Source organism: Anomaloglossus baeobatrachus, chromosome 3 (genome assembly GCF_048569485.1).
Source record: "Anomaloglossus baeobatrachus isolate aAnoBae1 chromosome 3, aAnoBae1.hap1, whole genome shotgun sequence".
NCBI lineage: Eukaryota > Metazoa > Chordata > Amphibia > Anura > Aromobatidae > Anomaloglossus > Anomaloglossus baeobatrachus.
In genome coordinates this window covers 575,234,131-575,258,845 of record NC_134355.1, presented here as the reverse complement: position 1 = coordinate 575,258,845, position 24,715 = coordinate 575,234,131, and the positions used below count along the sequence as shown (strand labels likewise).

At 41.6% G+C, this 24,715-nt stretch overlaps 1 protein-coding gene across 1 annotated transcript; it reads left to right on the top strand.

The window, feature by feature from the left end:
• The first annotated feature begins 652 nt into the window (after positions 1 to 652).
• Positions 653 to 24,715, top strand: LOC142295590 (galactose-3-O-sulfotransferase 2-like). The gene is made up of 4 exons (XM_075338694.1): positions 653 to 741; positions 6,548 to 6,709; positions 15,246 to 15,594; positions 23,876 to 24,715. Exons 1-4 carry the CDS (start codon positions 719 to 721, stop codon positions 24,713 to 24,715), a joined length of 1,374 nt encoding a protein of 457 aa, XP_075194809.1. The 5' UTR covers positions 653 to 718.

The window sequence follows — 24,715 nt, the reverse complement described above, 5'->3', positions numbered from 1 at the left end:
CTTTGGAAGCTTCTGATAGGTTTATTTTGGCAACATCTAAGTTAATTAGAGACACACCTGTGGATGTATTTTAATGCACACCTGAAACACACTGCTTCTTTGTGTAGCATCATGGGAAAGACAAAGATCTCAGGAAGAGAATTGTGAATGTGTACAAGTCTGGTTAATCTTTGAGTGCAATGTTCAGATATCTGAAGGTGCCTCATTCATCTGTACAAACAATTATACGCAAGTACAAACAAGATGAGAATGTTCAAGCCATCATACCACTCAGGAAGGAGATGAGTTCTGGGTACCAGAATTGAACATGCTTTGGTCAGACATATGCCTATCAACCCAAGAACAAAAGCAAAAGACCTTGTGACAATGCTGGCGGAAGCTGGTAAGATTGTGTCATTAGGACTGGATCAGGGGTGCTGATTGTGAAAAGGGAGGTTACCAGTATGAGTCCTGTGGATGTCAGAGGAGAGGAGAATTGTTAATTTAATTTCTGCTCATTCGGAGAGGAGCCGGTTCCACAGCTGAGGAGGATGAGCTTTTTTGGCATTTGCACTATATAGTAGAGTAAATTACACAGCCTTGTTATAAATGTATGATAAAATGGACATTAATATATTTTGGCTTATTTTTCAGGTTTTTCTGCAGCAACATTCAGTGCTTGAAAATCTCTGGAGTAATTTTGCTAATTACAATAGTATTGTTTTTGGCCCTACAAATTATGAAAACCAGCGAGTCAGAAAGGTGAGAGAAAAAGTGTCTAATACTAAAATAAATATTTGTTCTTTTTAAACGGAACCTGTCGCTCTGCTTGTGGTCCGAGTGTCATGTGACTGTAACCCGATCCTGCGATTGGATGACAGCTGTAGATTAGAGGGAGGGAATAATCCCCCCACCTCCTCCATTGTCAGCCTGTGCGCATATCGCACTGCACTTGGATAACATCCAAGTGCAGTCCGATGTTTCTCTTGCACCCATAGACGTGCTGCGATTTTTTTTTTTTTACTCAGTCCGATTAAGGCTGAGGAAAAACTCACAGATGTGAGCTACAGCATTGTCTTACATGGGGCCGAGTGCAGTGCGAGATTTTCTCACTGCACTTGTGTGAGTCATATTTCAGTGTGACTCTACCCATACAGTAAAAATAAATAAAAAAAATTGGCATAGGGTCCCCCCGTATTCTGATACCAGCACAGATAAAGCTCACGGCCACAGGCTAGAGCCCCAGCCCTGCGCTTATCTTGGCTGTGTATCAAAATAAGAGGAACTACATGCAGCTTTTTATTTTTATTATTATTTAAATAAATGCCCAGCCAAGATAAAGCCCTACAGCTTGGGGTTGGTATTCTCAGACTGAGGAGGTCCATGGTTATTGGCCCCCAACCTAAAAATAGCAACCTGCAGCCACCCATGATTGTCGCATCCATTAGATCAGAGGTTCCCAACTCCAGTCCTCAAGGCACACCAACAGTGCATGTTTTCAGGATTTCCTTAGTATTGCACAGGTGATAATTTAATCACCTGCAAAGGTGCTGAATCCAACACCCATGCAATGCTAAAGAAATCCTGAAAACATGCACTGTTGGTGTGCCTTGAGGACTGGCGTTGGGAACCTCTGTATTAGATGTAACATGCCTGGCGCTTTACCCGGCTCTTCCCATTGCCCTGGTATGGTGGAAATCGGGGTAATAAGGGGTTAATAACAGCCCACAGCTGTTACTAAGCCCTAAACTAGCAATGGCAGGTGTCTATAAGACACCACATCAGTAATCTATAAGTGAAAGTAAATAAACACCGACATCGAAAAATCTTATATTTGGATTAAAATACAAAAAACACCGTCTTTCACCACTTTATTAACTCCCTAAACACCCTGCAGGTCTGACGTAATCCACACAAGGTCCCACGGCAATTCCAGCTCTGCTACATCTCAGTCACAGCAAGCAGCCATAGAGCATGTCTGCCCAATGTGAGCTCCAGGGAGAGAATTAATAAGCCGTGATGAGTGATGACTGGTTGCAGGCAGACGCTCTAACACAGGCTTCGTTCGCGTCTGACTGCAATCAATCACAGAGGCCAGGCTCGCTGGTGGGCGGGGAAAACTGGGAAAGCAGTGCATATGTATGAGCAATGATGAGCGGCTCAGGGAGGCTGCAGGAGCAGCATATAGCCACGACGGAGCCTTGGTAAGTATGAAGAGTTTGCTTCATTCTTATTTTCTTTATTTTGCCTTTTTTTTTTTTCTCTCGAGTGCCAGATCTGGGTCAAACACCCGGGCAACTTTGAAACCGTGCAGATCCAGACTTTTACAGTCCGGGTCCACCCATCACTAACAGTGGGTGAAATAAGAGAAATAAGTATTGTAAGTATTGAACACATCAACAATTTTCTAAATATTTCTAAGGCTATGGGCGCACGTTGCATACAGTCACTGCAGATATTTCTGCAGCGATCTGAAGAGCACATGTGCGCTTTAAATCGCTGCAGAAATGTCCGTAGTGAAAAAAAAAAGCCGATTCCATGCGCTCTGCCTGCAGCTCCTGCCATAGACAGAGCAGGAGCTGCCGGCAAAGCGCACGGAAGAAGTGACATGTCACTTCTTAGAATGCAGCGCTTCGGCAGAAGCCGAAGCGCTGCGCTCTAAAACGCCACGTGCGCACGGCCCCTGCACAATCTCCATAGACTGTGCAGGGGACGCAGGACGCATGCAGTTACGCTGCGCTACAAAGCGCAGCGTAACTGCATGTATTTACGCAACGTGCGCACATAGCCTAAAGGTGCTATTGACATGAAATTCTCACCAGATCTCAGTAACAACCCATCCAATCTACACAGGCAAAAACATCAAACCATAGATGTCCATAAAGTTAGTGATGTGTAATAATGAGAAATGACACAGGAAAAAGTATTGAACATGCCTATTGAAATTATTTAATACTTCGCACAAAAGCCTTTTTTGCTGATGACTGATGACTCCATAATCTAGACAAAAAAGGCTGACGGCACTCGCAAAATGCAGTCTGAACAGATGCAAAACTGAACATGACATATAATAACAAAAAAATACAGTTGCACTCTGAAATGCTAAAGCATGCAAACCATGAATGAAATAATATAGATATGCATTACTGCTTATGGAAATTTAGGAAAATTTAAATATTTAGCATACAAAAATGGACAACTTAATATCTGCCCAGCAGTGACGTCAAGGCATATCTCATTACCAGGAACCTGCACTAAACTGAAGCCTCTCTCTGGGTTACAAACCTCAATGTAAATGTGCATGTACTTCATGAAGAAGCCCCTGGCGAAACGCGCGTTAGGGTATATTATTTTCTTCCTCTGCTCCTTGCACTTTACTCTGGCAGCCTGACACTGGTCTGTATGGCTGCACCTGTATCCCCTTGCCTCTCCATGCTTCTGTGGCTGCATTTCTGGGAGTTTGGGCCAGTGCAATAATTTCTTTGCCTTTGTTGCTGCTAAATTGCTGCTTTTTGGTGTTTTGGGTCAGTGCAATGACTATTACTTTTCTGCTGCTATGTAGGTATTTTGGGTCAGTGCAATAAATATTGGGCTATATTTTATATATACTGATATTTTTTTGCACTTTTTGTCCATCATGCTGCTATTTATAATCATTGGGTCAGTGCAATAAATATTGGGCAACGTTACTTATACCATTTGTTTTGTTTTTTTATTAAATTACAGCTCATATACTGCATTTTCCCTTTATTTTGTATAATTTGCACAGGTGGGCTTGTTTCATATACCTGATCCATTTTTTCTAGCCATGTCTTCTTATCTAGCCATGTCTTTTTGAGAGTGTTTATAAGGCTGTTTCTGTGATCGTGCAATACTTTGGGGAGTGCAATATTTAATAAATTTCTCTGCACTGAGGACCCCTAGTGGTCAATTTATATATCTTTCATTAAATATTTATTGGTGATACAAGTGTGCTTTTCAGAATGCTTATGGATGAAAATAATTTTCATGGCTTATACCCCCTTTTTTGTTTGCCATTTGTTTTTTGTTAACTTGCTGATTTTGTATTCAATAAAGATATAATTTGCTTCCATTTTTTGGCTATTTACTCTATGTTCTTTATAGGTATTTGTTAGCTACTATATGATTTTGGCCATTTATTGGTTGTAAATAACTAAATATGCATGTAGTAGCCTGCTACTGAAGAAGAAAAATCACCTGTGGCCAATGGGTGAGGGGTGCATAGTCAGGGGGCATGACTCCATAATCTAGGCAAAAAAGGCTGAAATGCAGTCTGAACAGGTGCAAAACTGAACATGGCATATAATAACAAAAAAATGACATTTGCACTCCGAAATGCTAAAGCATGCAAACCATGAATGCAATAATATAGACGTGCTTTTTGTTCAGCAATGAAGTCTTGCGTGGTGAACGTGCATACAGACCATGGAAGACGAATGCATTACTTACTGCTTTCTTTGAAACAATTTTACCCGATGATTGCAGGCATTTCTGCAGCCCTGCACAGTTAGTTCTTGGCTCTTGGAAAACTCTTCTGATAATTCTTTTCACTCCTCTGTCTACAATCTTACAGGGAGCACCTGGTCGTAGCTGCTTTATGGTGAAATGATGTTCTTTCCACTTAAATACATTGGACCTTCCAGGATTTTTTAATTCAATAAATTGGTGAATGGAGTGTGGGAGAAGCGTTTATTCAAATAAACTATTTTTCCCTGTGTGTGTTTTTAACTCTATACTTGTTGGATTAGTAATATGGTGTCAGATAGACACCTATTAGTGACAGGCGAATAATAACTATTTGTTTGGAAAATGCTTACTGAATAATGAGTACTATTCCATTATTTATCATGACAAGAAAAATGCTCAGGATCCCCATTGTCTTGCATCAGGGTAACTATTCGTGATGAATACTGGATTATTTACGAATAATCCAAACACATATAGTTGCTATTCGCCCATCACTAATGCCTATGCATTACTGACCCCTGGGCTTAATACCAGCTGTCAATTCACAGCTGATATTAACCCTAAAAGTATTAGCCCGATTGCCACTACACTAGGGCAATCGGGAAGAATTGGACAAAGCGCCAGAATTGGCACATCTAATGTGATGCACCAATTTTTGAGCAGCTGCGGGCTCGTGTTTTAGGTTGAGAGGTGCCAAATAACCATGTGCCTTCCCAGTCAGATAATACCAGCCTAGCTGTCTGTGTAACCTTGGCATGTTATCAAAAATAGGGCGGAGCCCACGCCATATTTTAAAATGATTTATTTAAATAAATTATTATTTATCCCCCTATATTTTTGATAACCGGCTGAGGTAAAGCTGTCAGCTTAGGATTGCAGCGTATCCATATTTGTTTGCAAGGCAATTGCCCTCATATTGCTTCCTTTTGCAGCACCTAGCCCTTACTACAACCATTTTCAGCACAGAAGTTCAGGTCTCCATGGACTTATATGGGGTTTGAGGTCCGGGAGTCAAATTTGGGCCAAGTATGGATCTCAAACCGAACTTTAAAGTCCGGCCCAACTCAACCTTCCATTGGTCCACTAATTCCTACTTTTAAGGCACAATGCAAAAATAAGAAGGTAAGGAGCAATATTATTTGGAGATCAGATTTAGTTGGAATGGTTTAGGTTTGCCATGGCACATTGACAGAGACCCTGACATGGCAGAAACTTAGACCCTCCCCAAAAAAAGTGACCAAAGTACAAACTCAATGAATTCATCTAGGGGTGCAGTGAACATATTTGCACCAGGTTTTTATAGCATGTTCAGTTCAATGTGTAAATTAATTAGACATATTACTATAATGTACAGTATAATTAGAAAAATTCAAATGGAGTTTTTTACGTCTAATGACTCAAAAAGTCCCCCGAGGAAGACATGCAAAACGCGCGTCGGTGCATTATAACACATCCAGGCACTAGTGCACTTTATGGGTTAGTCTTGATCATGATTTCTCATGGCCATCAGCTATGCTTCTATTAGCAATGATAGTTTCATATGCCTAGGCTGTTTGATATGGGTTGTTTTGCTACCTTGTGGTCGTTTGTGAATACTACATGCATTTTATTTTTTCCTGAACTGACTCTGTGACCCATCAGTACATTTTTAAGAGACTTTAACCCTTGATTTAATTAATCAGACCCTGGGTGCTGTTTTTTTCAGGGCTATTTTCTCTGTGTCCTCACATTCTTCTTGTTTTAATTTTTGTAATTGTCTGTAACTTATTATGATAACGTCCACATATATTCTACATGTCATTTATAATTCCGTTTATACCTAATTTAAAAATAAAATTTGTTGCATTATAAATGGGACTCTAACACTTTCTATACTGACTATAGGTGTTATTGGGCAGAAAAAAACTCCATATGAATTTTTCTAATTATACAAGTATATAGGGAGTTACCCCACTATTGATTGAATTAAAAAATGATCGATCCTTGTGTCTCTAAATTATATGTATAATGTGCAGTATGTGACCACTACCGTTTTTATAATGTGCCTCAATGTGCCTCAAAACTTTTTTTTCTCACATAGTTATAAAATAATCTCATGCGTTTTAACACCAATTATGTTAAATTTTAATAATAGAGATGGATTTATCTACGGACTCAAAAGAAGTGACACTTTGAGAGATGGAGAACAAGATATTGCATCTGAACTGTTGCATTATTTGACGAAAGATCGATTGTCTGAGAGGTTATAAAATCGTTTATTATATTTAATTAAAACAGAACAAATAAATTGTTCTTCTAATAAATATTACGAAACATAGAAAACATATATCAAGTGCAAGTGTCAGACAAACAGTGCCCTCGCCTGGGAACCGCCCCAGACAGTGTTAATGAACAAGTGAAGTGGGGGCGTTGATTCGTCACTGTCAGAGTGATACTGCTTGATATATGCTGTGACTACCCCTCATAGGTTAGATTTCTTCACTAAGTAGAGCCTGAGATAACGCTGTAGGTGTATGTCAGTCTCACCGTCCTTGCTCATCTCCAGCGGGGGCTACCACCACCAAAAAATCGTGATAAAAAGTGTAGTACAAATATACAGAACCATAGACAACAGAGACAATAGGCGTTAGATGTCCAGGGTTCTTCTATTACATAGGTTTCCCTAGTTTGGAAGTACTGGAAGGTTAGGTTAGAGCTTAGAGTACCACTTAGCTTGTGGATCTCCTAGCTCGCCCGACGCGTTTCACCCCCCTAACGCAGTATGGGGGATCATCAGGGGATATAGAGGAATCACTTCTTGGAAAGAATGACACCTGAAATAGATGATGCGTAAATAAACAAAAGTATGAATATAATTTCTGGACTGCATTCATTATGAGGCCAGAGCCCTCGGAACAACTTACAAGATAGTTGATCCCTGTGATTAAGTACTTGAGTTCTTGTAGGGTGACTATCTCCAATCTAGATAGTGATCACAGTTTCCCATCAAATTAGTACCTGTATGTCAAAAGGACAAATGAATACCCATTGTGTAATGATAGATCATATCTCATACGACTTATAGTGTTATAGAGAGTCTCATTAGTGTGAGGCTATCCATCTGTTACCTTGACTCTCCGTAGTTGAATGTTCAAGCATAACGGGTATGTCTATTGTAGCCGGGAAGTTGAATCCATTGTTCGAGTTTTTGCACTATGTGTCTGGGTCAAAAACAGGTCCTATGAACAATATATGGTAGGTATGAGCCTATATCCCATCTCCCAGATTATACTATATTATGGGTAACAGTTACCTTCTGATAACCTGACAGATCCACCTATATGGTTTGGAAAGATATAGTTCCTCAGGGTATGGCTGACCACTGGTTTTTTGCCTATAGGAGAAGTATAATCTTACGTTAGATGTCCTCTTAAATCTCAAGTCAAACATCTCAGTACACAACCAAATTTGAGGCTTTTTACCTGTAGATAGCAAATCATATAAAGATGTATGACAAGCAGGTGTCCCTAGTTGCCTGCCTTCAATGACATGTGCAGGGTTTAATCCTTTCTCCTGTAACCAATTATTATACCATACAGTTAGGTTCACTGAGTAATGCTCAGTACATGCACAGGTTTTTAATATACACTGATATATATGGGGTAATTGATCTACCTGTGAGGAGGCGGAGAGGGCAGGTCTGTCATGGGACTTATGGCTATATGTAGACTTCAGGTGTATATTCCCTGTAACAGAAAAAAGTGACCTGTATTCATGTATCATATTTTTAGATTCCATATATATAGCCACAGGGGGCTCAGTGTATGATCCTGTAACCATTAGTATATTATATAGTTAGGCTCATATAATAATTAATATATGCATTAGAGTAGCTATAGGCCTTCTATAGTGATACATATGGAATAATCATTATACCTGTACGGGAGCGACAAACGGAGGCCTATGTAGGAGCTGTGATGCCTTGCAGACTCCAGGTATATACTCCCTAGAAACACAGACAAGTGTCCTGTATTAATACACTAAATTTTTCACAAAATCCCATGCGCACTGCCACAGAAGGGGGGCATGATATAGATATCACATTAAGGGCTTAAGGTAAGTTTGGACCAGGTATGTAATCATCCTGCCCCCTACACTCTAACAACAAGTGTAGTGTCTATACTCAGAATGATTCCTGATGGTTGGCAGGGTGGTTGGCGTTATATATGCTACTATCTACTGTCTGGGGCGGTTCCCAGGCGAGGGCACTGTTTGTCTGACACTTGCACTTGTTTGTCTGACACTTGCACTTGATATATGTTTTCTATGTTTCGTAATTTTTATTAGAAGAACAATTTATTTGTTCTGTTTTAATTAAATATAATAAACGATTTTATAAGAGTAGATTTAATAGTGTTTTTTTGATAACTACTACTCTATACAATAATTGCTAGTGGTTCATACATTATTTATGGCGGGCTTCCTGTCAGGACCCATTAATACCACAAAGTGGTTAGATGATGCTGATGAAGTTTTCTCAGAAAAAACACCAGAGGGCCTAGGGAACACCAAAAACACCCTAAAAAACATATTTTCAGACCTATTGTTGGCCTATAAGCTCAACATAAAATCGTGGTGGGAGGTGCAGTCCCTTGAACAATATATAAAACAAAAAATTGTACCTAGAGGGTTGAGGGTCAACCTAGTCCCAGCGGAACGTTCCAGGACAGAAAGCCTTCTCAAAAAGTGGGAAGAAGAACTGACAAACTCATCCATTAGGTTGATGACCATTCTAGTGGATGAAGAAAAAATCACCCTGGAAAAAACCTCCAAAGATTTACAAACATTGAGGGAGGAAGCCCTAAAACATCAAGGTGATTCAGACTTCTGCACTAAAGAAATAGCATTACAAATAGCTGTGGATAAATATCAGCAAAATTTAAAGGCAAGAAAGCACAAGCACTTCCTTAGAGATCTGGGGGACTTTTCAGGGAGTAATAACCTGTCAGTGCCGACGAGAGGAGCGTCATTTGACCCCTCCTCATCAGACATTTCCGATTCGGAACCTCAGGGTCAACCTAACAGGAGTAGAAGCAGGGGTAGAAGAAACTATAGAAATAGAAACAACTGGAATAGACCAAACTATAGACAGCCGAGACAATGGGATCAGGAACAACAGCAACCCAACTCATCCTTATCTTATGGACCATTGGGACATGGATCTGGGCAGAGAGCCATACTAAACCCTTCAACTGCCCCTATCCCCTCCCTACCATTACCACTGTCACAATCACTACCCCCTCCAGCAACATCATCCTCTTTTTTAGGGACAAGAGACCCATACAATTTACGAAACCATACACCAAGAAACCCCAGGAGAAGATAGTCCCTCAGGATTCGATGGGATACCAGGTAATTAACCTATCTTGTCATACTCTTACAGACACTGAAAAACGGGTTCTTAGTTATGGCCTATCATTTGTTCCTACAACAAGGTTTGATCCTTTCAACTGGGTGAAGGATGTGGAACTATTCATTAGAAAACTTAGATGGAGGAAATTCTTCAAACACAACGATAAGGCCGAATGTGCAAGGCTAGGAATAGAAATGGAGATGTTGGAGGATGTCAGACTGCTGGCAGATCTATCCAATGATAATGGGAATCATACAGGAAAGGGCCCTTTCACTAATTTGAAAATCAAAAGCACTAAAATGCCCCCGGCCACTGACTGTAGCAGTTTGGACATCTTTTCCAAATTAGTCTCGCAAGATCTATGTGCCATCCAACCGAGAATACGATCCACTAAACCTAATCTAACAATGGAAGAATGGGGAGCACTAAGGGATTTGGAAAAAAACACGAATTTGACCATCAAACCGTCAGATAAAGGCGGAAATATTGTGGTGATGGATACGATAAACTACCCGATCATGTGCAAAAAAATTTTATCGGATGTAACGACCTATGAAATTTTAACAAAAGATCCCACAGATGAATATACAGGCCTGTTAAAAGATACTCTTGATAGAGCCTCAGACCTTAAACTTATATCTGATAAGGAATTGGATTTCCTTCTCCCTAAACACCCAGTAATAGCTACGTTCTATGCCACCCCAAAAATTCATAAGGGCCTATCCCCACTAAAGGGGCGCCCGATTGTGTCAGGGATAGATGCCCTAAGCCAGAATTCTAGTGTCTATTTGGATAAAATCCTTCGCCCATTTGTCATCAGTTTACCGTCCTATGTCAGAGACACGAACGATTTAATATCCAAACTAGATGGAATCGTCTTGGACTCTGAAACCATATTAGTCTCGATAGATGTGGAACAGCTGTATAGCAGCATCCCACATGCAAAAGGGTTGGAGGCGGTACGATATTACCTATCCACAAGAGGGAATCAATATGTCGCACATAATGACTTTGTGATCGAGATGCTTACATTTGTATTGACACACAACTATTTCCTCTTTGGGGGGAAGTTCTACCACCAGCTGAGGGGCACGGCAATGGGGAGACCGTGTGCCCCCACTTATGCTAACATATTCCTCGGCTGGTGGGAGGACACGCTTGTGTTTAGGGAAGAGGACACTACGTTCTGTCCTCATATTCATATGTGGGGTCGGTACATTGACGACATCCTCGTCTTGTGGACAGGGGGGACTTCCTTGTTCCTCCAGTTCATGGAAAAACTGAACACTAATGACCTAGGACTAAAATTCACCCACGACATTGGAGGTGAATCATTGGCATTTCTGGATGTTAAAATATTTAAGAATAGGGATGGAACACTATCCACCTCTATTTTTAGAAAACCTACAGCCACTAACAGTCTTCTTAGATGGGAGAGTCATCATCCCACACCCCTAAAAAGAGGCATCCCTAAAGGACAATTCTTGCGCCTTAGGCGCAACTGCTCATCCTTGAGAGAATTCGAGCTACAGGCGGTGGATATGAAGGGGAGGTTCCACAGTAGGGGCTATCCTGACCCTATTGTGGAACAATCTTATCGACATGCCAAAGACAGGAATAGAAAAGACCTACTAATGTCTAAAAAGAACGAGAACAAGAATGACATCATTAGGCTCATTGCGACATACGACGACCAGAACATGAGGATGATGGAAATCCTGAGAAGACATTGGCCTATCTTGAAAGCTGACCCAGATATATGCGACTCTATTTCCTCCAACGCAAATGTCACCTTTAGAAGAGGGAAGTCCATTAGGGACTATATTACCCACAGCCACTTCACACCACAGAAAGGGACAGGTACATGGCTGGATAGGAAACCCATAGGGACTTTTAGGTGCGGCAGATGCACCTACTGTCCCTATATCAGTCAAAATAAGACCTTCTGTAATCAAAAAACTAAGAGAACATTTAAAATCAGGGACTTTGCGAACTGTAGAACGGAAGGCGTGGTATACCTGTGCACCTGCTCCTGTCCACGTGGATATGTGGGCAAAACCAAGAGACAATTACGGTCAAGAATTGGGGAACACATAGGGGACATCACACATAAAAGAGACACAGCTATAGCCAGACATGTCAACCTCTTTCACGGAGGAGACCTGAGGAGTATATCCTTTCAGGTTATAGAGGCTATTCCCAAACCCCCACGTAAGGGAGACTGGGATAGAAAAATCCTACAGCGGGAAGCCAGATGGACTTTTCTGCTGGATACAGTCTCCCCAAATGGCCTTAATGAGATGATCAGCTTTCATAGCTTCATATAGCGATTCTGACCACAAAGTTCTTAAACTGACAGGATAGGTTTTGTTTTTATGTTATATACCCCGCGTATGGTCATTGTATACCATGCACTTTTCAACATTTAACATGAGACTGCAGTATTCACGGGACATCCCACTTATACGACTTACTACTACATTCCCATCTTTAATGGAGATTTCCTTGTGTATTTAGTGATAGCAAATAATTGATCATTATCTCACTTTCAGATCTAAAACTTGGATGGCTACTAAAATCGTAAACCATAGTCCCCCCTGTGCACTTCACTATGACACACATAATATGACACTGACGTGCCAATAAGGTGCGCCTGGCTGATACAACGCTGCTTTAACCACTCTGTGACATCAATGATCATGTGTCCGTATGGAACGCAAGCTTGCGCTCCATATTTGACCCCGCCTACACTGGGAATGCTGTGTGCTCCAGTGTCGATCTAGTACACCCCTAGTACCGTCCCTGGCAAGTCATCTGACCTGCTTAGTATGTGACGCATAGGGATATACCTATCACTATGCGCTCCAAATGTGCGATCTATCACTTTCTATAGTACCTGCCCACGGCTAGTCACCTGACCTATGCAGTATGTGACGTGCAGTGATATACCTATCGCTATGCACTCCAAGTATGTGATCAATCACATCCCTTAGTACCGCCCATGGTCAGTCACCTGACCTGCTAAGCATGTGACGTACAGTGTCACATCCGGCCAACGATGCATGTGACACATAGCGATACGTCACATCCGGCCAACGGGGCACTTCCGGTTTACGGGCGGGATTTTCAATCCTGCCCGGAGAAGGCTTAAATACCTCATCCGGAGGGACGGATAGCACAGGAACTAGCAGACAAGGTGGCTCCCCTGGCATCCTCCCCTGGCATCCTCCCCTGACGTCCGTGGACCGTGGGCTCCCAGCGTGTATAGAGTGCTCCACTCGGGACTGACAGTCTTTGCTGGTTGAGCTCACAGCAGGGTAAGTGATTTGACCTCCTAGATAGTAGCATATATAACGCCAACCACCCTGCCAACCATCAGGAATCATTCTGAGTATAGACACTACACTTGTTGTTAGAGTGTAGGGGGCAGGATGATTACATACCTGGTCCAAACTTACCTTAAGCCCTTAATGTGATATCTATATCATGCCCCCCTTCTGTGGCAGTGCGCATGGGATTTTGTGAAAAATTTAGTGTATTAATACAGGACACTCGTCTGTGTTTCTAGGGAGTATATACCTGGAGTCTGCAAGGCATCACAGCTCCTACATAGGCCTCCGTTTGTCGCTCCCGTACAGGTATAATGATTATTCCATATGTATCACTATAGAAGGCCTATAGCTACTCTAATGCATATATTAATTATTATATGAGCCTAACTATATAATATACTAATGGTTACAGGATCATACACTGAGCCCCCTGTGGCTATATATATGGAATCTAAAAATATGATACATGAATACAGGTCACTTTTTTCTGTTACAGGGAATATACACCTGAAGTCTACATATAGCCATAAGTCCCATGACAGACCTGCCCTCTCCGCCTCCTCACAGGTAGATCAATTACCCCATATATATCAGTGTATATTAAAAACCTGTGCATGTACTGAGCATTACTCAGTGAACCTAACTGTATGGTATAATAATTGGTTACAGGAGAAAGGATTAAACCCTGCACATGTCATTGAAGGCAGGCAACTAGGGACACCTGCTTGTCATACATCTTTATATGATTTGCTATCTACAGGTAAAAAGCCTCAAATTTGGTTGTGTACTGAGATGTTTGACTTGAGATTTAAGAGGACATCTAACGTAAGATTATACTTCTCCTATAGGCAAAAAACCAGTGGTCAGCCATACCCTGAGGAACTATATCTTTCCAAACCATATAGGTGGATCTGTCAGGTTATCAGAAGGTAACTGTTACCCATAATATAGTATAATCTGGGAGATGGGATATAGGCTCATACCTACCATATATTGTTCATAGGACCTGTTTTTGACCCAGACACATAGTGCAAAAACTCGAACAATGGATTCAACTTCCCGGCTACAATAGACATACCCGTTATGCTTGAACATTCAACTACGGAGAGTCAAGGTAACAGATGGATAGCCTCACACTAATGAGACTCTCTATAACACTATATGTCGTATGAGATATGATCTATCATTACACAATGGGTATTCATTTGTCCTTTTGACATACAGGTACTAATTTGATGGGAAACTGTGATCACTATCTAGATTGGAGATAGTCACCCTACAAGAACTCAAGTACTTAATCACAGGGATCAACTATCTTGTAAGTTGTTCCGAGGGCTCTGGCCTCATAATGAATGCAGTCCAGAAATTATATTCATACTTTTGTTTATTTACGCATCATCTATTTCAGGTGTCATTCTTTCCAAGAAGTGATTCCTCTATATCCCCTGATGATCCCCCATACTGCGTTAGGGGGGTGAAACGCGTCGGGCGAGCTAGGAGATCCACAAGCTAAGTGGTACTCTAAGCTCTAACCTAACCTTCCAGTACTTCCAAACTAGGGAAACCTATGTAATAGAAGAACCCTGGACATCTAACGCCTATTGTCTCTGTTGTCTATGGTTCTGTATATTTGTACTACACTTTTTATCACGATTTTTTGGTGGTGGTAGCCCCCGCTGGAGATGAGCAAGGACGGTGAGACTGACATACACCTACAGCGTTATCTCAGGCTCTACTTAGTGAAGAAATCTAACCTATGAGGGGTAGTCACAGCATATATCAAGCAGTATCACTCTGACAGTGACGAATCAACGCCCCCACTTCACTTGTTCATTAACACTGTCTGGGGCGGTTCCCAGGCGAGGGCACTGTTTGTCTGACACTTGCACTTGATATATGTTTTCTATGTTTCGTAATATTTATTAGAAGAACAATTTTTTTGTTCTGTTTTAATTAAATATAATAAACGATTTTATAAGAGTAGATTTAATAGTGGTTTTTTGATAACTACTACTCTATACAATAATTGCTAGTGGTTCATACATGTCTGAGAGGTTAAAATGGCCGAGATGGAAAGAAATATTAAGGAATTTAAAGTCAATAATAAGAAGCGACACAGATTTTACTAAAGAATCTGCTATCAAGAGTGAACAGGACACAAAATCTTGTCAACCCAAGAACAACATCTTCTTCCTAAAAACTCACAAGACAGCGAGCAGCTCAATCATGAACATTCTGTTCCGCTATGGAGAATTTCACAACTTAACCTTTGCCTTCCCTGTTCGCGGTGCTCACTACTCATATCCCAGTTTTTTCAAAGCTTCTTATGTCAATGGGTTCTCTGAAGAAACAAAAAAGATATTTAATATTATGTGTCATCATATGCGCTTCAAAATTTCAGAGGTGAGTTTTGATTGATTGAATAGTAATTTAAGGGAACTTCTAGACTTCATTTAATATTTCAACTTTTGGCTTTGGTTTCTAACAAAGCAAATTTCAGGAAAGAGAATCTATCACCATCTTTCTGCTATTGCAGCTGTGCAAATCATGAAATAGGGGAGCAGAGACACTTATTCCAGTGATGTGTTAATTACTTTACTGCTTTCTGCTTTTTGATAAAATTCCTAGGATTACCAAAATTATTTATATTTGCCAAATGCCAGAATAATGAGAGAGAGAATGTTTTAAAGCATTTTTATTACTTTCTGCAAAGTCAAAAGTTTATATACATTTCATTAGTATTTGGTACCATTGCCCTTAAAATGTATGCCTTGGGTGAAACATTTTCGATATCTTTCCACAACGTTCTCATAATAGCTGGTGGCAATTTGGGCCCATTCCTCCTGACAGAACTGGTGTAACTGAGCCATGTTTTTAGGTCGCCTTGCTCGCATCTTCCTTTTCACCTTTGCCTGTACATTTTCAATAGTAATGAGATCAGGGCTTTCTGATGGCCACTCCAAAATATTGACTTTGTTATCCTTAAGCCTCTTTGTAACCAGTTAGGCAGTATGTTTCGAGACATTGTCCATTTGGAAGACCATTTCCGCCTAAGTTTTAAGTTCCTGGCTGATGTCTTGAGATGTTACTTCAGCATTGCCATATAATCCTCTTTCCTCATGATGCCATCTATTTTGTGAAGTGCACCAGTCCTCCTTCAGCAAAACAACCCCACAACATGATGCTGCCACCCCCGTGTTTCACAGTTGGGATAGTGTTCTTAGGCTTCAAAGCATCTCCTTTTTCCTCCAAACTTAACAATAGTCATTATGGTCAAACAGTTCAATTTTAGTTTTCTCACATCACAGGACATGTTTCCAAAACATAAGGTCTGTGTTCCTGAGTGTATTTGCAAACATTAATCTAGACAAAAGCCTGACAGCACTCCCAAAACTGCAATGTGAACAGGTGCATAACTGAACATGACATAAAATTACAAAAAAATGACAGTTTGCACTCTGGAATGCTAAAGCATGATAACCATGAATGTAAGAATACAGGCATGCATTAGTGCTAAAGAAAATCTAGTAAAAATTAAAATATTTAGCATACCAATGGGACGTAGCGACTGGGCAGGTATAAAAATGATCATTTTTATATGCTAAATATCTCAATTTTTCCTAGATTTTTATTAGCAGTAATGCATGTCTATATTCTTATGTGGGCGTCACATGAGACGATATATCGTGCGATATGTCGGCGGGGTCACATCGTAAGTGACGCACAGCCGACATCGTTTGATATATCGTAGCGTGTGACAGCTACAAGCGATGGTGAACGAGCAAAAATACTCACCTTATCATTGCTCGTTGACACGTCGCTCATTTTCAAAAAGTCGTTTCTTCTTCTCTGCGCCAGTTGTTCATCATACCCAGGGTAGCACACATCGCTCCGTGTGACATCCCGGGAATGATGAACACAGCTACCTGTGTCCCTCCGGCTATGCAGAAGGAAGGAGGTGGGCTGGATTTTTACGTCCCGCTCATCTCCGCCCCTCCGCTTCTATTGGCCGGCCGCTGTGTGACGTCGCTGTGACGCCGAACTTCCCACCCCCTTCAGGAAGTGGTTGTTCGCCGCCCACAGCGACGTCGCTCAGCAGGTAAGTGCGTGTGACGGGGGTTTAACGACTTTGTACGCCACGGGCAGCTAATTGCCCGTGATGCACAAACAACGGAGGCGGGTACGATCGCTCGTGCGATCGCACGATAGATCGTATCGTGTGACGCCCGCATTACATTCATGGTTCTCATGCTTTAGCATTCCAGAGTGCAAACTCTTTTTTTTGTAATTTTTTGCATTTTCAAACATTAATCTGTCTTTTTTTATGTTTCTTTTGGAGCAATGACTTCTTACTAGCAGAGTGGCCATTCAGCCCATATTGATACAGTACTCATCTCACTGTGGATAATCACACAATCTTACTAGCTTCCACCAGCATCTTCTCAAGGTCTCTTGCTTTTGTTCTTGGGTTAATATGCACATGTCTGACCAAAGCACATTCATCTCTGGTACACAGAACCCATTTCCTTCCTTCCTAGCGGTATGATAGCGGGACATTCCCATCTTGTTTGTATTTGCGTATAATTGTTTGTACAGCTGAACAAGGCACCTTCAGGTATCTGGAAATTGCACCCAAGGATGAACCAGACTTGTGCAAGTCCACAATTCTCTCCCTGAGATTTTGGCTGATTTCTTTTGATTTTCCCATGATGTTACACAAAGAAGCAGTGTGTTTTAGGTGTGCATTAAGATACAGCCACAGGTGTAGCTTTAATTAAATCAGATGTTACCAATAAACCTATCAGATGCTTCCAAAGGCATGACATCATCATATGGGCTGTCCCTGAAGGATCTGGAGGTACTTGTGGATCATAGAGTAAATAACAGCATGTAATGTCAATAAGCGGCTTCTAAAGCCAGCAGTATATTGTCAACTATTAAATGAGGTTTAAAGTTGCGGGATATGGATGTAATATTACTACTATACAATGTGTTAGGGCAATTACATCTAAAATATGCTGTTCAGTTATGGGCTCAAGTTTATAGAAAGAATTCTTTGGAGTAAGAAAATGTTTATAGAACAGACACAAAACTGATAAAAGGCATGGGGGATCTTATCTATAAGAAAATATTAAAATAAATACATTCATTTAGTATTGAGAACTGATGAATAAGAGAGAGCTTGATTACCTTGTACTAGTACATAGTGACCCAAAATGTGTGGTCAAAAGTGTTTCATGTAAAATTCCCTTAAAAAACAAGAGGACACTTCCTCAGTCAGGAGGACAAAAGTTCAATCTCCAGAGGAGACAGGGTTCCTTTACCATAAGAATCAATTTATGGAACAGTGACCCTGGGTTTCCAAGAAGACTTAAATGCTTAAATAAAACTTTCACACTTCTTACCTATGAACTGCTCCAGTAATTACTGCCACAACTGTTTGTCCCCTTCCCATATTATTATTATTATTATTATTTATTTTTATAGCACCATTTATTCCATGGCTCTTTACAGTGAAAGAAGGTATACATACAACAATCATTAACAGTACATAACAGACTGGTATAGGAGGAGAGAGGACCCTGCCCACGAGGGCTCACAGTCTATAGGGAATGGGTGTGTCATGGTTCACCTCCCTGTCCACATGACTAGGGGGCGGAGCCTTCTCTCGAGCCTCACTTCCAGACCCTGGATGCCTTAAAAGCTGGCATTTCCAGTGAACCAGTGCCGACTATAAGCTTAGCACTGCTTTGCCTGTGATTGCTGGTCCTGTGAGTGATATTCTGATCTGTCTGTTCCTGTGCCCCCGTGCTCTTGTCTGTGTTCCATCCCCTGGTCGTCCCTCCTGTCCTCTGTCCCCTCTCCTATTTCCCCACTCGGTTGCTTCCTCCGGTACTGACCTTGGCCTGACTTTGACTCCGCTTTTGCTCATTCCTTCGGTCCTGCTTCTGCCCGTACGGTGTTTGACCCAGCCTGTGTGACTATTCCTTGCATGCTCTGCAGCTCTGCTTCTCAGCTGTGCTTTGAGGTAATGCATGAGAACGCTGTGAATTCACTTCCTGGTTCTCATTGCTCTGTGTAGTGTATTATGCTACAGAGCTCTGGCTCCCTCTGGTGGCAGCATTACAGGGTGATGGTACAATAGGTAAGGACAGAGCTGGTTGCGCAGTGGTGTTCTGGACTGAGGGTTATTGTAGGTTGTAGGCTTGTTTGAAGAGATGGGTCTTGAGGTTCCTCTTGAAGCTTGCCACGGTAGGGGAGAGTCTGATATGCTGTGTTAGAGCATTCCAGATTATGGGGGGAGGCACGGGAGAAATCTTGTACGTGATTGTGGGAAGAGGAGATAAGAGAGGAGTAGAGAAGGAGATCTTGTGAGGATCTGAGGTTGCGTGCGGGTAGGTACCGGGAGACTAGGTCACAGATGTAAGGAGGAGACAGGTTGTGGATGGCTTTGTATGTCATGGTTAATGTTTTGAACTGGAGTCGTTGGGCGATGGGAAGTCAGTGAAGGGCTTGGCAGAGTGGCGAGGCTGGGGAATAGTGAGGGGAGAGGTGGATTAAGCGGGCTGCAGAGTTTAGGATAGATTGGAGGGGTGCAAGAGTGCTGGAAGGGAGGCCAGAGAGCAGGAGGTTACAGTAGTCGAGGCGGGAGATGATGAGGGCATGCACTAATGTTTTTGCTGAATCTTGGTTAAGGAAAGCACGGATCCAGGAGATACTGATGGTTCTGCTTCACGTCACTTGTCTTATTTACTGCACTATTCTATGTTGTGTTGTGTATAAATATAATATCACTCTTCAGATTTTGTGTTATACTGAGCCTGATGGAGAGACCTGAGTAGTCGAGAAAGCTTGCTATTATTACCATCTTTTCAGGTATTCATTAGAAGGTATCAACCACTGAGCACTTTCAAATTTTAATATTTTTTTATCTACTGGCTAACACGGTAAACAGATATATATTTTTTTTTCCTTATGTAAATGTCCAATAGTTCTTTCCAGAATGTTTTTTCAAGTGAATGGACAGTTGGGATCCTGAGGGAAACATTAGTGGTTTTTGGGTGGAATGGAATATGCATTGTGGTTGTGCATCTTATCTTTGCCTTTGTCCTTTCCCATCCCTCAGGTGAACTTGAACATTTGTCTGTATTCAACTAATAATTATGTAACTATGTAATCACAACTAGAGATGGGCGAATAGTAACTATTCGCGTTCGGAAAATGCTTGCTGAATATCAAGTACTATTCCAGTGTTTTTCATGACAAGAAAAATGTTCCGGTTCCCCATAGACTTGCATTGGGATCATTATTAGTGACGAATAACAGAATAGTACTTTGGGATTTATTACAAATAATCTGAACACAAATACAGTGAAACCTCGGTTTACATGTAACTTGGTGTGCGAGCATTTCGCTATACGAGCAAAGCTTGATGTAAATTTGTAACTCAGTTTACGAGCAAGCTTTGCTGTATGAACAAATACTCGCCGCACACACTTCCGGTTCTGTACTTTCATCGCGCTCTGACCCGCTCTTGCAGTCGACACAAACACACACAAACACACATGCACACACACATATTAGGATCACCTTACCTTTCATTCTCTCGCCGGCCTCCTGGTTCTTGTAGTTTGCCAGTGCAGGATGTGTATCAGGTAACCATTACGACGGTGGAGAAACTTCCGCTGTCAGTTGCTACTCAAAGGCAGCGCGCTGGCAGCGGAAGCTTCGGCAACAGTCGCGATGGTTACCCGATGCATATCCTGTACCGGCGGACTACAAGAACCAGGAGGCCAGTGAGGGAACGGGAGGTAAAGTGAGCATAATATGTGTGTTTGTGCATGTTTGTGTGTGTTTGTGCGTGTGTGGAATGGCACAATAGGGGACCAGGATGGGACATTGAACAAGTTGTGGAACTAATTGTCTGAGCTTGCATTACTTCCTATGGAAAATTTTGCTTTGCTAGACGAGTAACTTGGTTTACAAGCACATTCCCAGAACGGATTGTTCTCGTAAACCAAGGCTCCACTGTAGTTACTATTCGACCATCACTAATCACAACACAGAGAATTTGTGAGTTTTCTAAATTGCACAGTTGCAAAATCCACAGAAAATTGAGCAAATTTTATTATGGAAATGCAGTGTAATAGATTAAATTTTCATCCCTTGCATCACAAAAAAATGAAAATAAACATGCAGTGATGAGTGACAGTATACATTAAGCTATTCTGTACAATTTCAATCCACAGCAGATCAAGTTGCACTGAGCATTTTTCTCACATTGTATGGAAGAGAATTCATAAGATTTCATCCAAAGTATTGGCATTGTAAAATACTGCGGATTTACTATCATTGGGCGGTAGAGTGGCTCAGTGGTTAGCACTGCCATCTTGTGGTGCTGAGGTCCTGCAGGGCTGCCACCAGGGGGGGACAAACAGGACTCTAGTCCAGGGCCGCAACAGAATGGGGCCCCCTTCACACTTCATTTATTGGCTTACAAACCAGGGGCGCTGCGTAACTACCGTGGTCGCAGCAGGGCGTTGCCTGCGCCACTCAGTGCGACAGGGCCCAGGGCCCGTACACGGACCCGCCGTCCCCTACGTTGTGACTGCGGCTGACCCTCCCCTCCCCGCAATGAGGATGAGTAAGCGCGACACTATCCGGCACGGACTCATTCTCCTGGCTGCATCTCCTGCGCTGTGGCAGCTCAGCATAGTGACGTCACCACGCTGCAGGCAGGAGGCTCACACAGCAGGGACCGGAGCCATTTGGAGGAATCTTACCGTGCCGTGAGGTGAGTAACTTGTTTATTGTTTTATTCAATGAGTGCATGGTGGCCTAAGGGGAACTAGGGCAATATAAGGCTTCATTATACTGTATAGAGTGCTATGTATGAGGCTGGAGTATAATATAGAGGACTGTTGGGGAGCATTATACTATATGGGGTGCATTCTACTATATGGAGGACTAGTAAGGAGGTGCATTATACTATATGGGGGACTATGCGAGTGCATTATACCATATGGGGGACTATCCTAGTGCATCATACTATATGGGGGTGCATTATACTATATGGGGGACTATGGGGGCTGCATTATACTATATGGGGGACTATGGGGGCTGCATTATACTATATGGAGGAATATGGGATGCATTATTCTATATAGTGGTGCATTATACTATATGGAGGACTACGGGGTGCATTACTTATCCCTACGTGTGAATAATAAAGTTATCATTATTTGCAAACAGATCCAAATAGAACATAATGAATCGATACAAGTCTGGTTCTCAAATGCAACGTGAAAAGAAACAGAGGGAGAAACGGGAATATAAAACAGAAGAGCAAAAATGTAATTGCCAAATTATTTAAACAAAGTGATGTTTCTAAGCCTAATACATCTGCTGAACCGGAAGATGTTTCCTCTCCATCAACATCCCGCGAGAAATTGCCACATGAAGATCTGCGGCCCGCAGACGGAGAACACGGCTGTGCAACTATCGGATCTGGAAACAAAACATCTGCAACTCGAACTGAGGTCGAGTCAGTAGGACTAGCAGCTGGGTTGGGACTAGGAGAGGCAAATGATAATGTTGATGATTTTGCCGAACATGAGAACGAAATTTGTGACTAACCCTAACTGTTAGTACATATTAAAATATATTCAGATGTTACTCCTATTGCATTAGAATAATTGAACCGACTACCATTACATGTTACATAGTGCATAGGGATAAGCCTATCTCATAAATTAATTATTTCAGTTCTGCTACTCACTTCCGCTAGCGCTGCCTTAATGTGCAAGAAGGCACAAGCCTCAACTCAGTACTCCGTACTCACCAAGTATGGTATTCATAAATGTAGTATTGTCGAATAAGCTACATTTCGATCATCTTGTATGTGTATTTGAAGGTTTGTGGCATGTGGGGTCATAGCTTTAATGTGCAATTGGTGAGGATGTGGTGCACAAGTGGAGTTTTTCCAAGATTGGCGGTAGGACTGTGGTAGGTGTGAGGAGTGGAGGCGGAGCAGGGATGGAGGCGGAGCTGGGGTGGAGTCTCATGGGTGCCCCAAAATTATGCCAGTCAGAGGCCCTGAAATTCCTAGTGGCAGCCCTGGGTCCTGGGTTCAAATCCCACCGAGGACGACATCTGCAAGAAGTTTGTCTGTTCTCCTCATGTTTGTGTGGTATTCCTCCAGGTTCTCTGTTTTCCCCCACATTCTAAAGACATACTGATAGGGAATTTAGATTGTGAGCCCCAATGGCGTTTCTGATGTATGTAAGCACTATGTAATTAATAGTGCTATATAAGTGAATATATAAATATTATCATTTTACTCTCTTGCTCCAGATTTACTTATTTTACTTGCTTATATAGTTCCATTATTTTTCACAGCTCTTTACAGATCTGATCAGCATCACTGTCTCCATTGAACCTCACAATCTAAATTCCCTCTCTCAGTATGTCTTGAAAGTGTGCAAGGAAATCCATGCAAACACGGGGAGAACTAGAAACTCCTTGCAGATGTTGTGCGTGGTGGATTTCAACCTAGTTCTGGAAGCCTACTGCGCTAAGCACTAAGTCAGCGTGCTGCCACAAATTTAGCCTAATTATAATTTAGATTTTATTGAAATTAAGTTTTTATAATGGATTAGTTACCTAATTAATTAATTTTCAACAGGTTGAAAAAGTAATGCCAGAGGACACGTTCTACTTCACCATCCTGCGAAACCCAATCTCTCGGATGGAATCATCTTTTTCCTACAACAAGAACAATGGACCCTTCAAAATGGCAAAAAATTTGGAAGATTTTTTAAAAAATTCAATAATTTATTACAAAGGTACAGATGGATTTGGTTATCTTGGTAAGAATTGGATAACGTTTGATCTAGGGTTTGAGCCTAATGGTTCCACTGAGCAGTCAGTATTAGCATGGCACGCTATGGATAACATATTTGATCTGGTGCTGATCACAGAATATTATGATGAGTCTCTTATTCTCCTGAAGGACGCTCTCTGCTGGTCTTTCCACGATGTCCTGTCTTTCCCTCTCAATAGTAGAAGCAACAGTACTAAGAAAACGGTAAGTCTGGAAACTCAAGAAAAGATAAAATCATGGAATAGTTTGGACTGGGAGATGTATGTCTACTTTAATAGCTCTTTCTGGAAACGTGTACAGACATTTGGAATGGAACGTATGGAACGTGAGGTTAAAGAGCTCCAGAGAATGAGGACTGTAATGTCTGAGAAATGTCTGGAGGACGAGGTACACCCTCAAAAAATAAAAGACAAGTCAATGATGCCATATCAATCTGGGAATGCCAGAATCCTTGGTTACAACCTGAAGGCTGGACTATCTAAGGATGATGAGTTGCTGTGCCAAAAACTGGTCACTCCAGAACTACAATACAATAGATTTCTACAAAATAAGCAGAATAATAAACCCATTTCAGAGAAAACAGCTCTGCAAATTTTAGGAAACCCGATGAAGAATGTTACTAGGTCAACATTGAAGACATGA

Coding starts and splice junctions, on each gene's coding strand:
- LOC142295590 (XM_075338694.1), top strand. CDS start 719: ATGAAAACCAGCGAGTCAGAAAG. Junction 742..6,547: donor AAAACCAGCGAGTCAGAAAG/GTGAGAGAAAAA, acceptor TTTCTCACATAG/TTATAAAATAATCTCATGCG. Junction 15,595..23,875: donor TGCGCTTCAAAATTTCAGAG/GTGAGTTTTGAT, acceptor AATTTTCAACAG/GTTGAAAAAGTAATGCCAGA.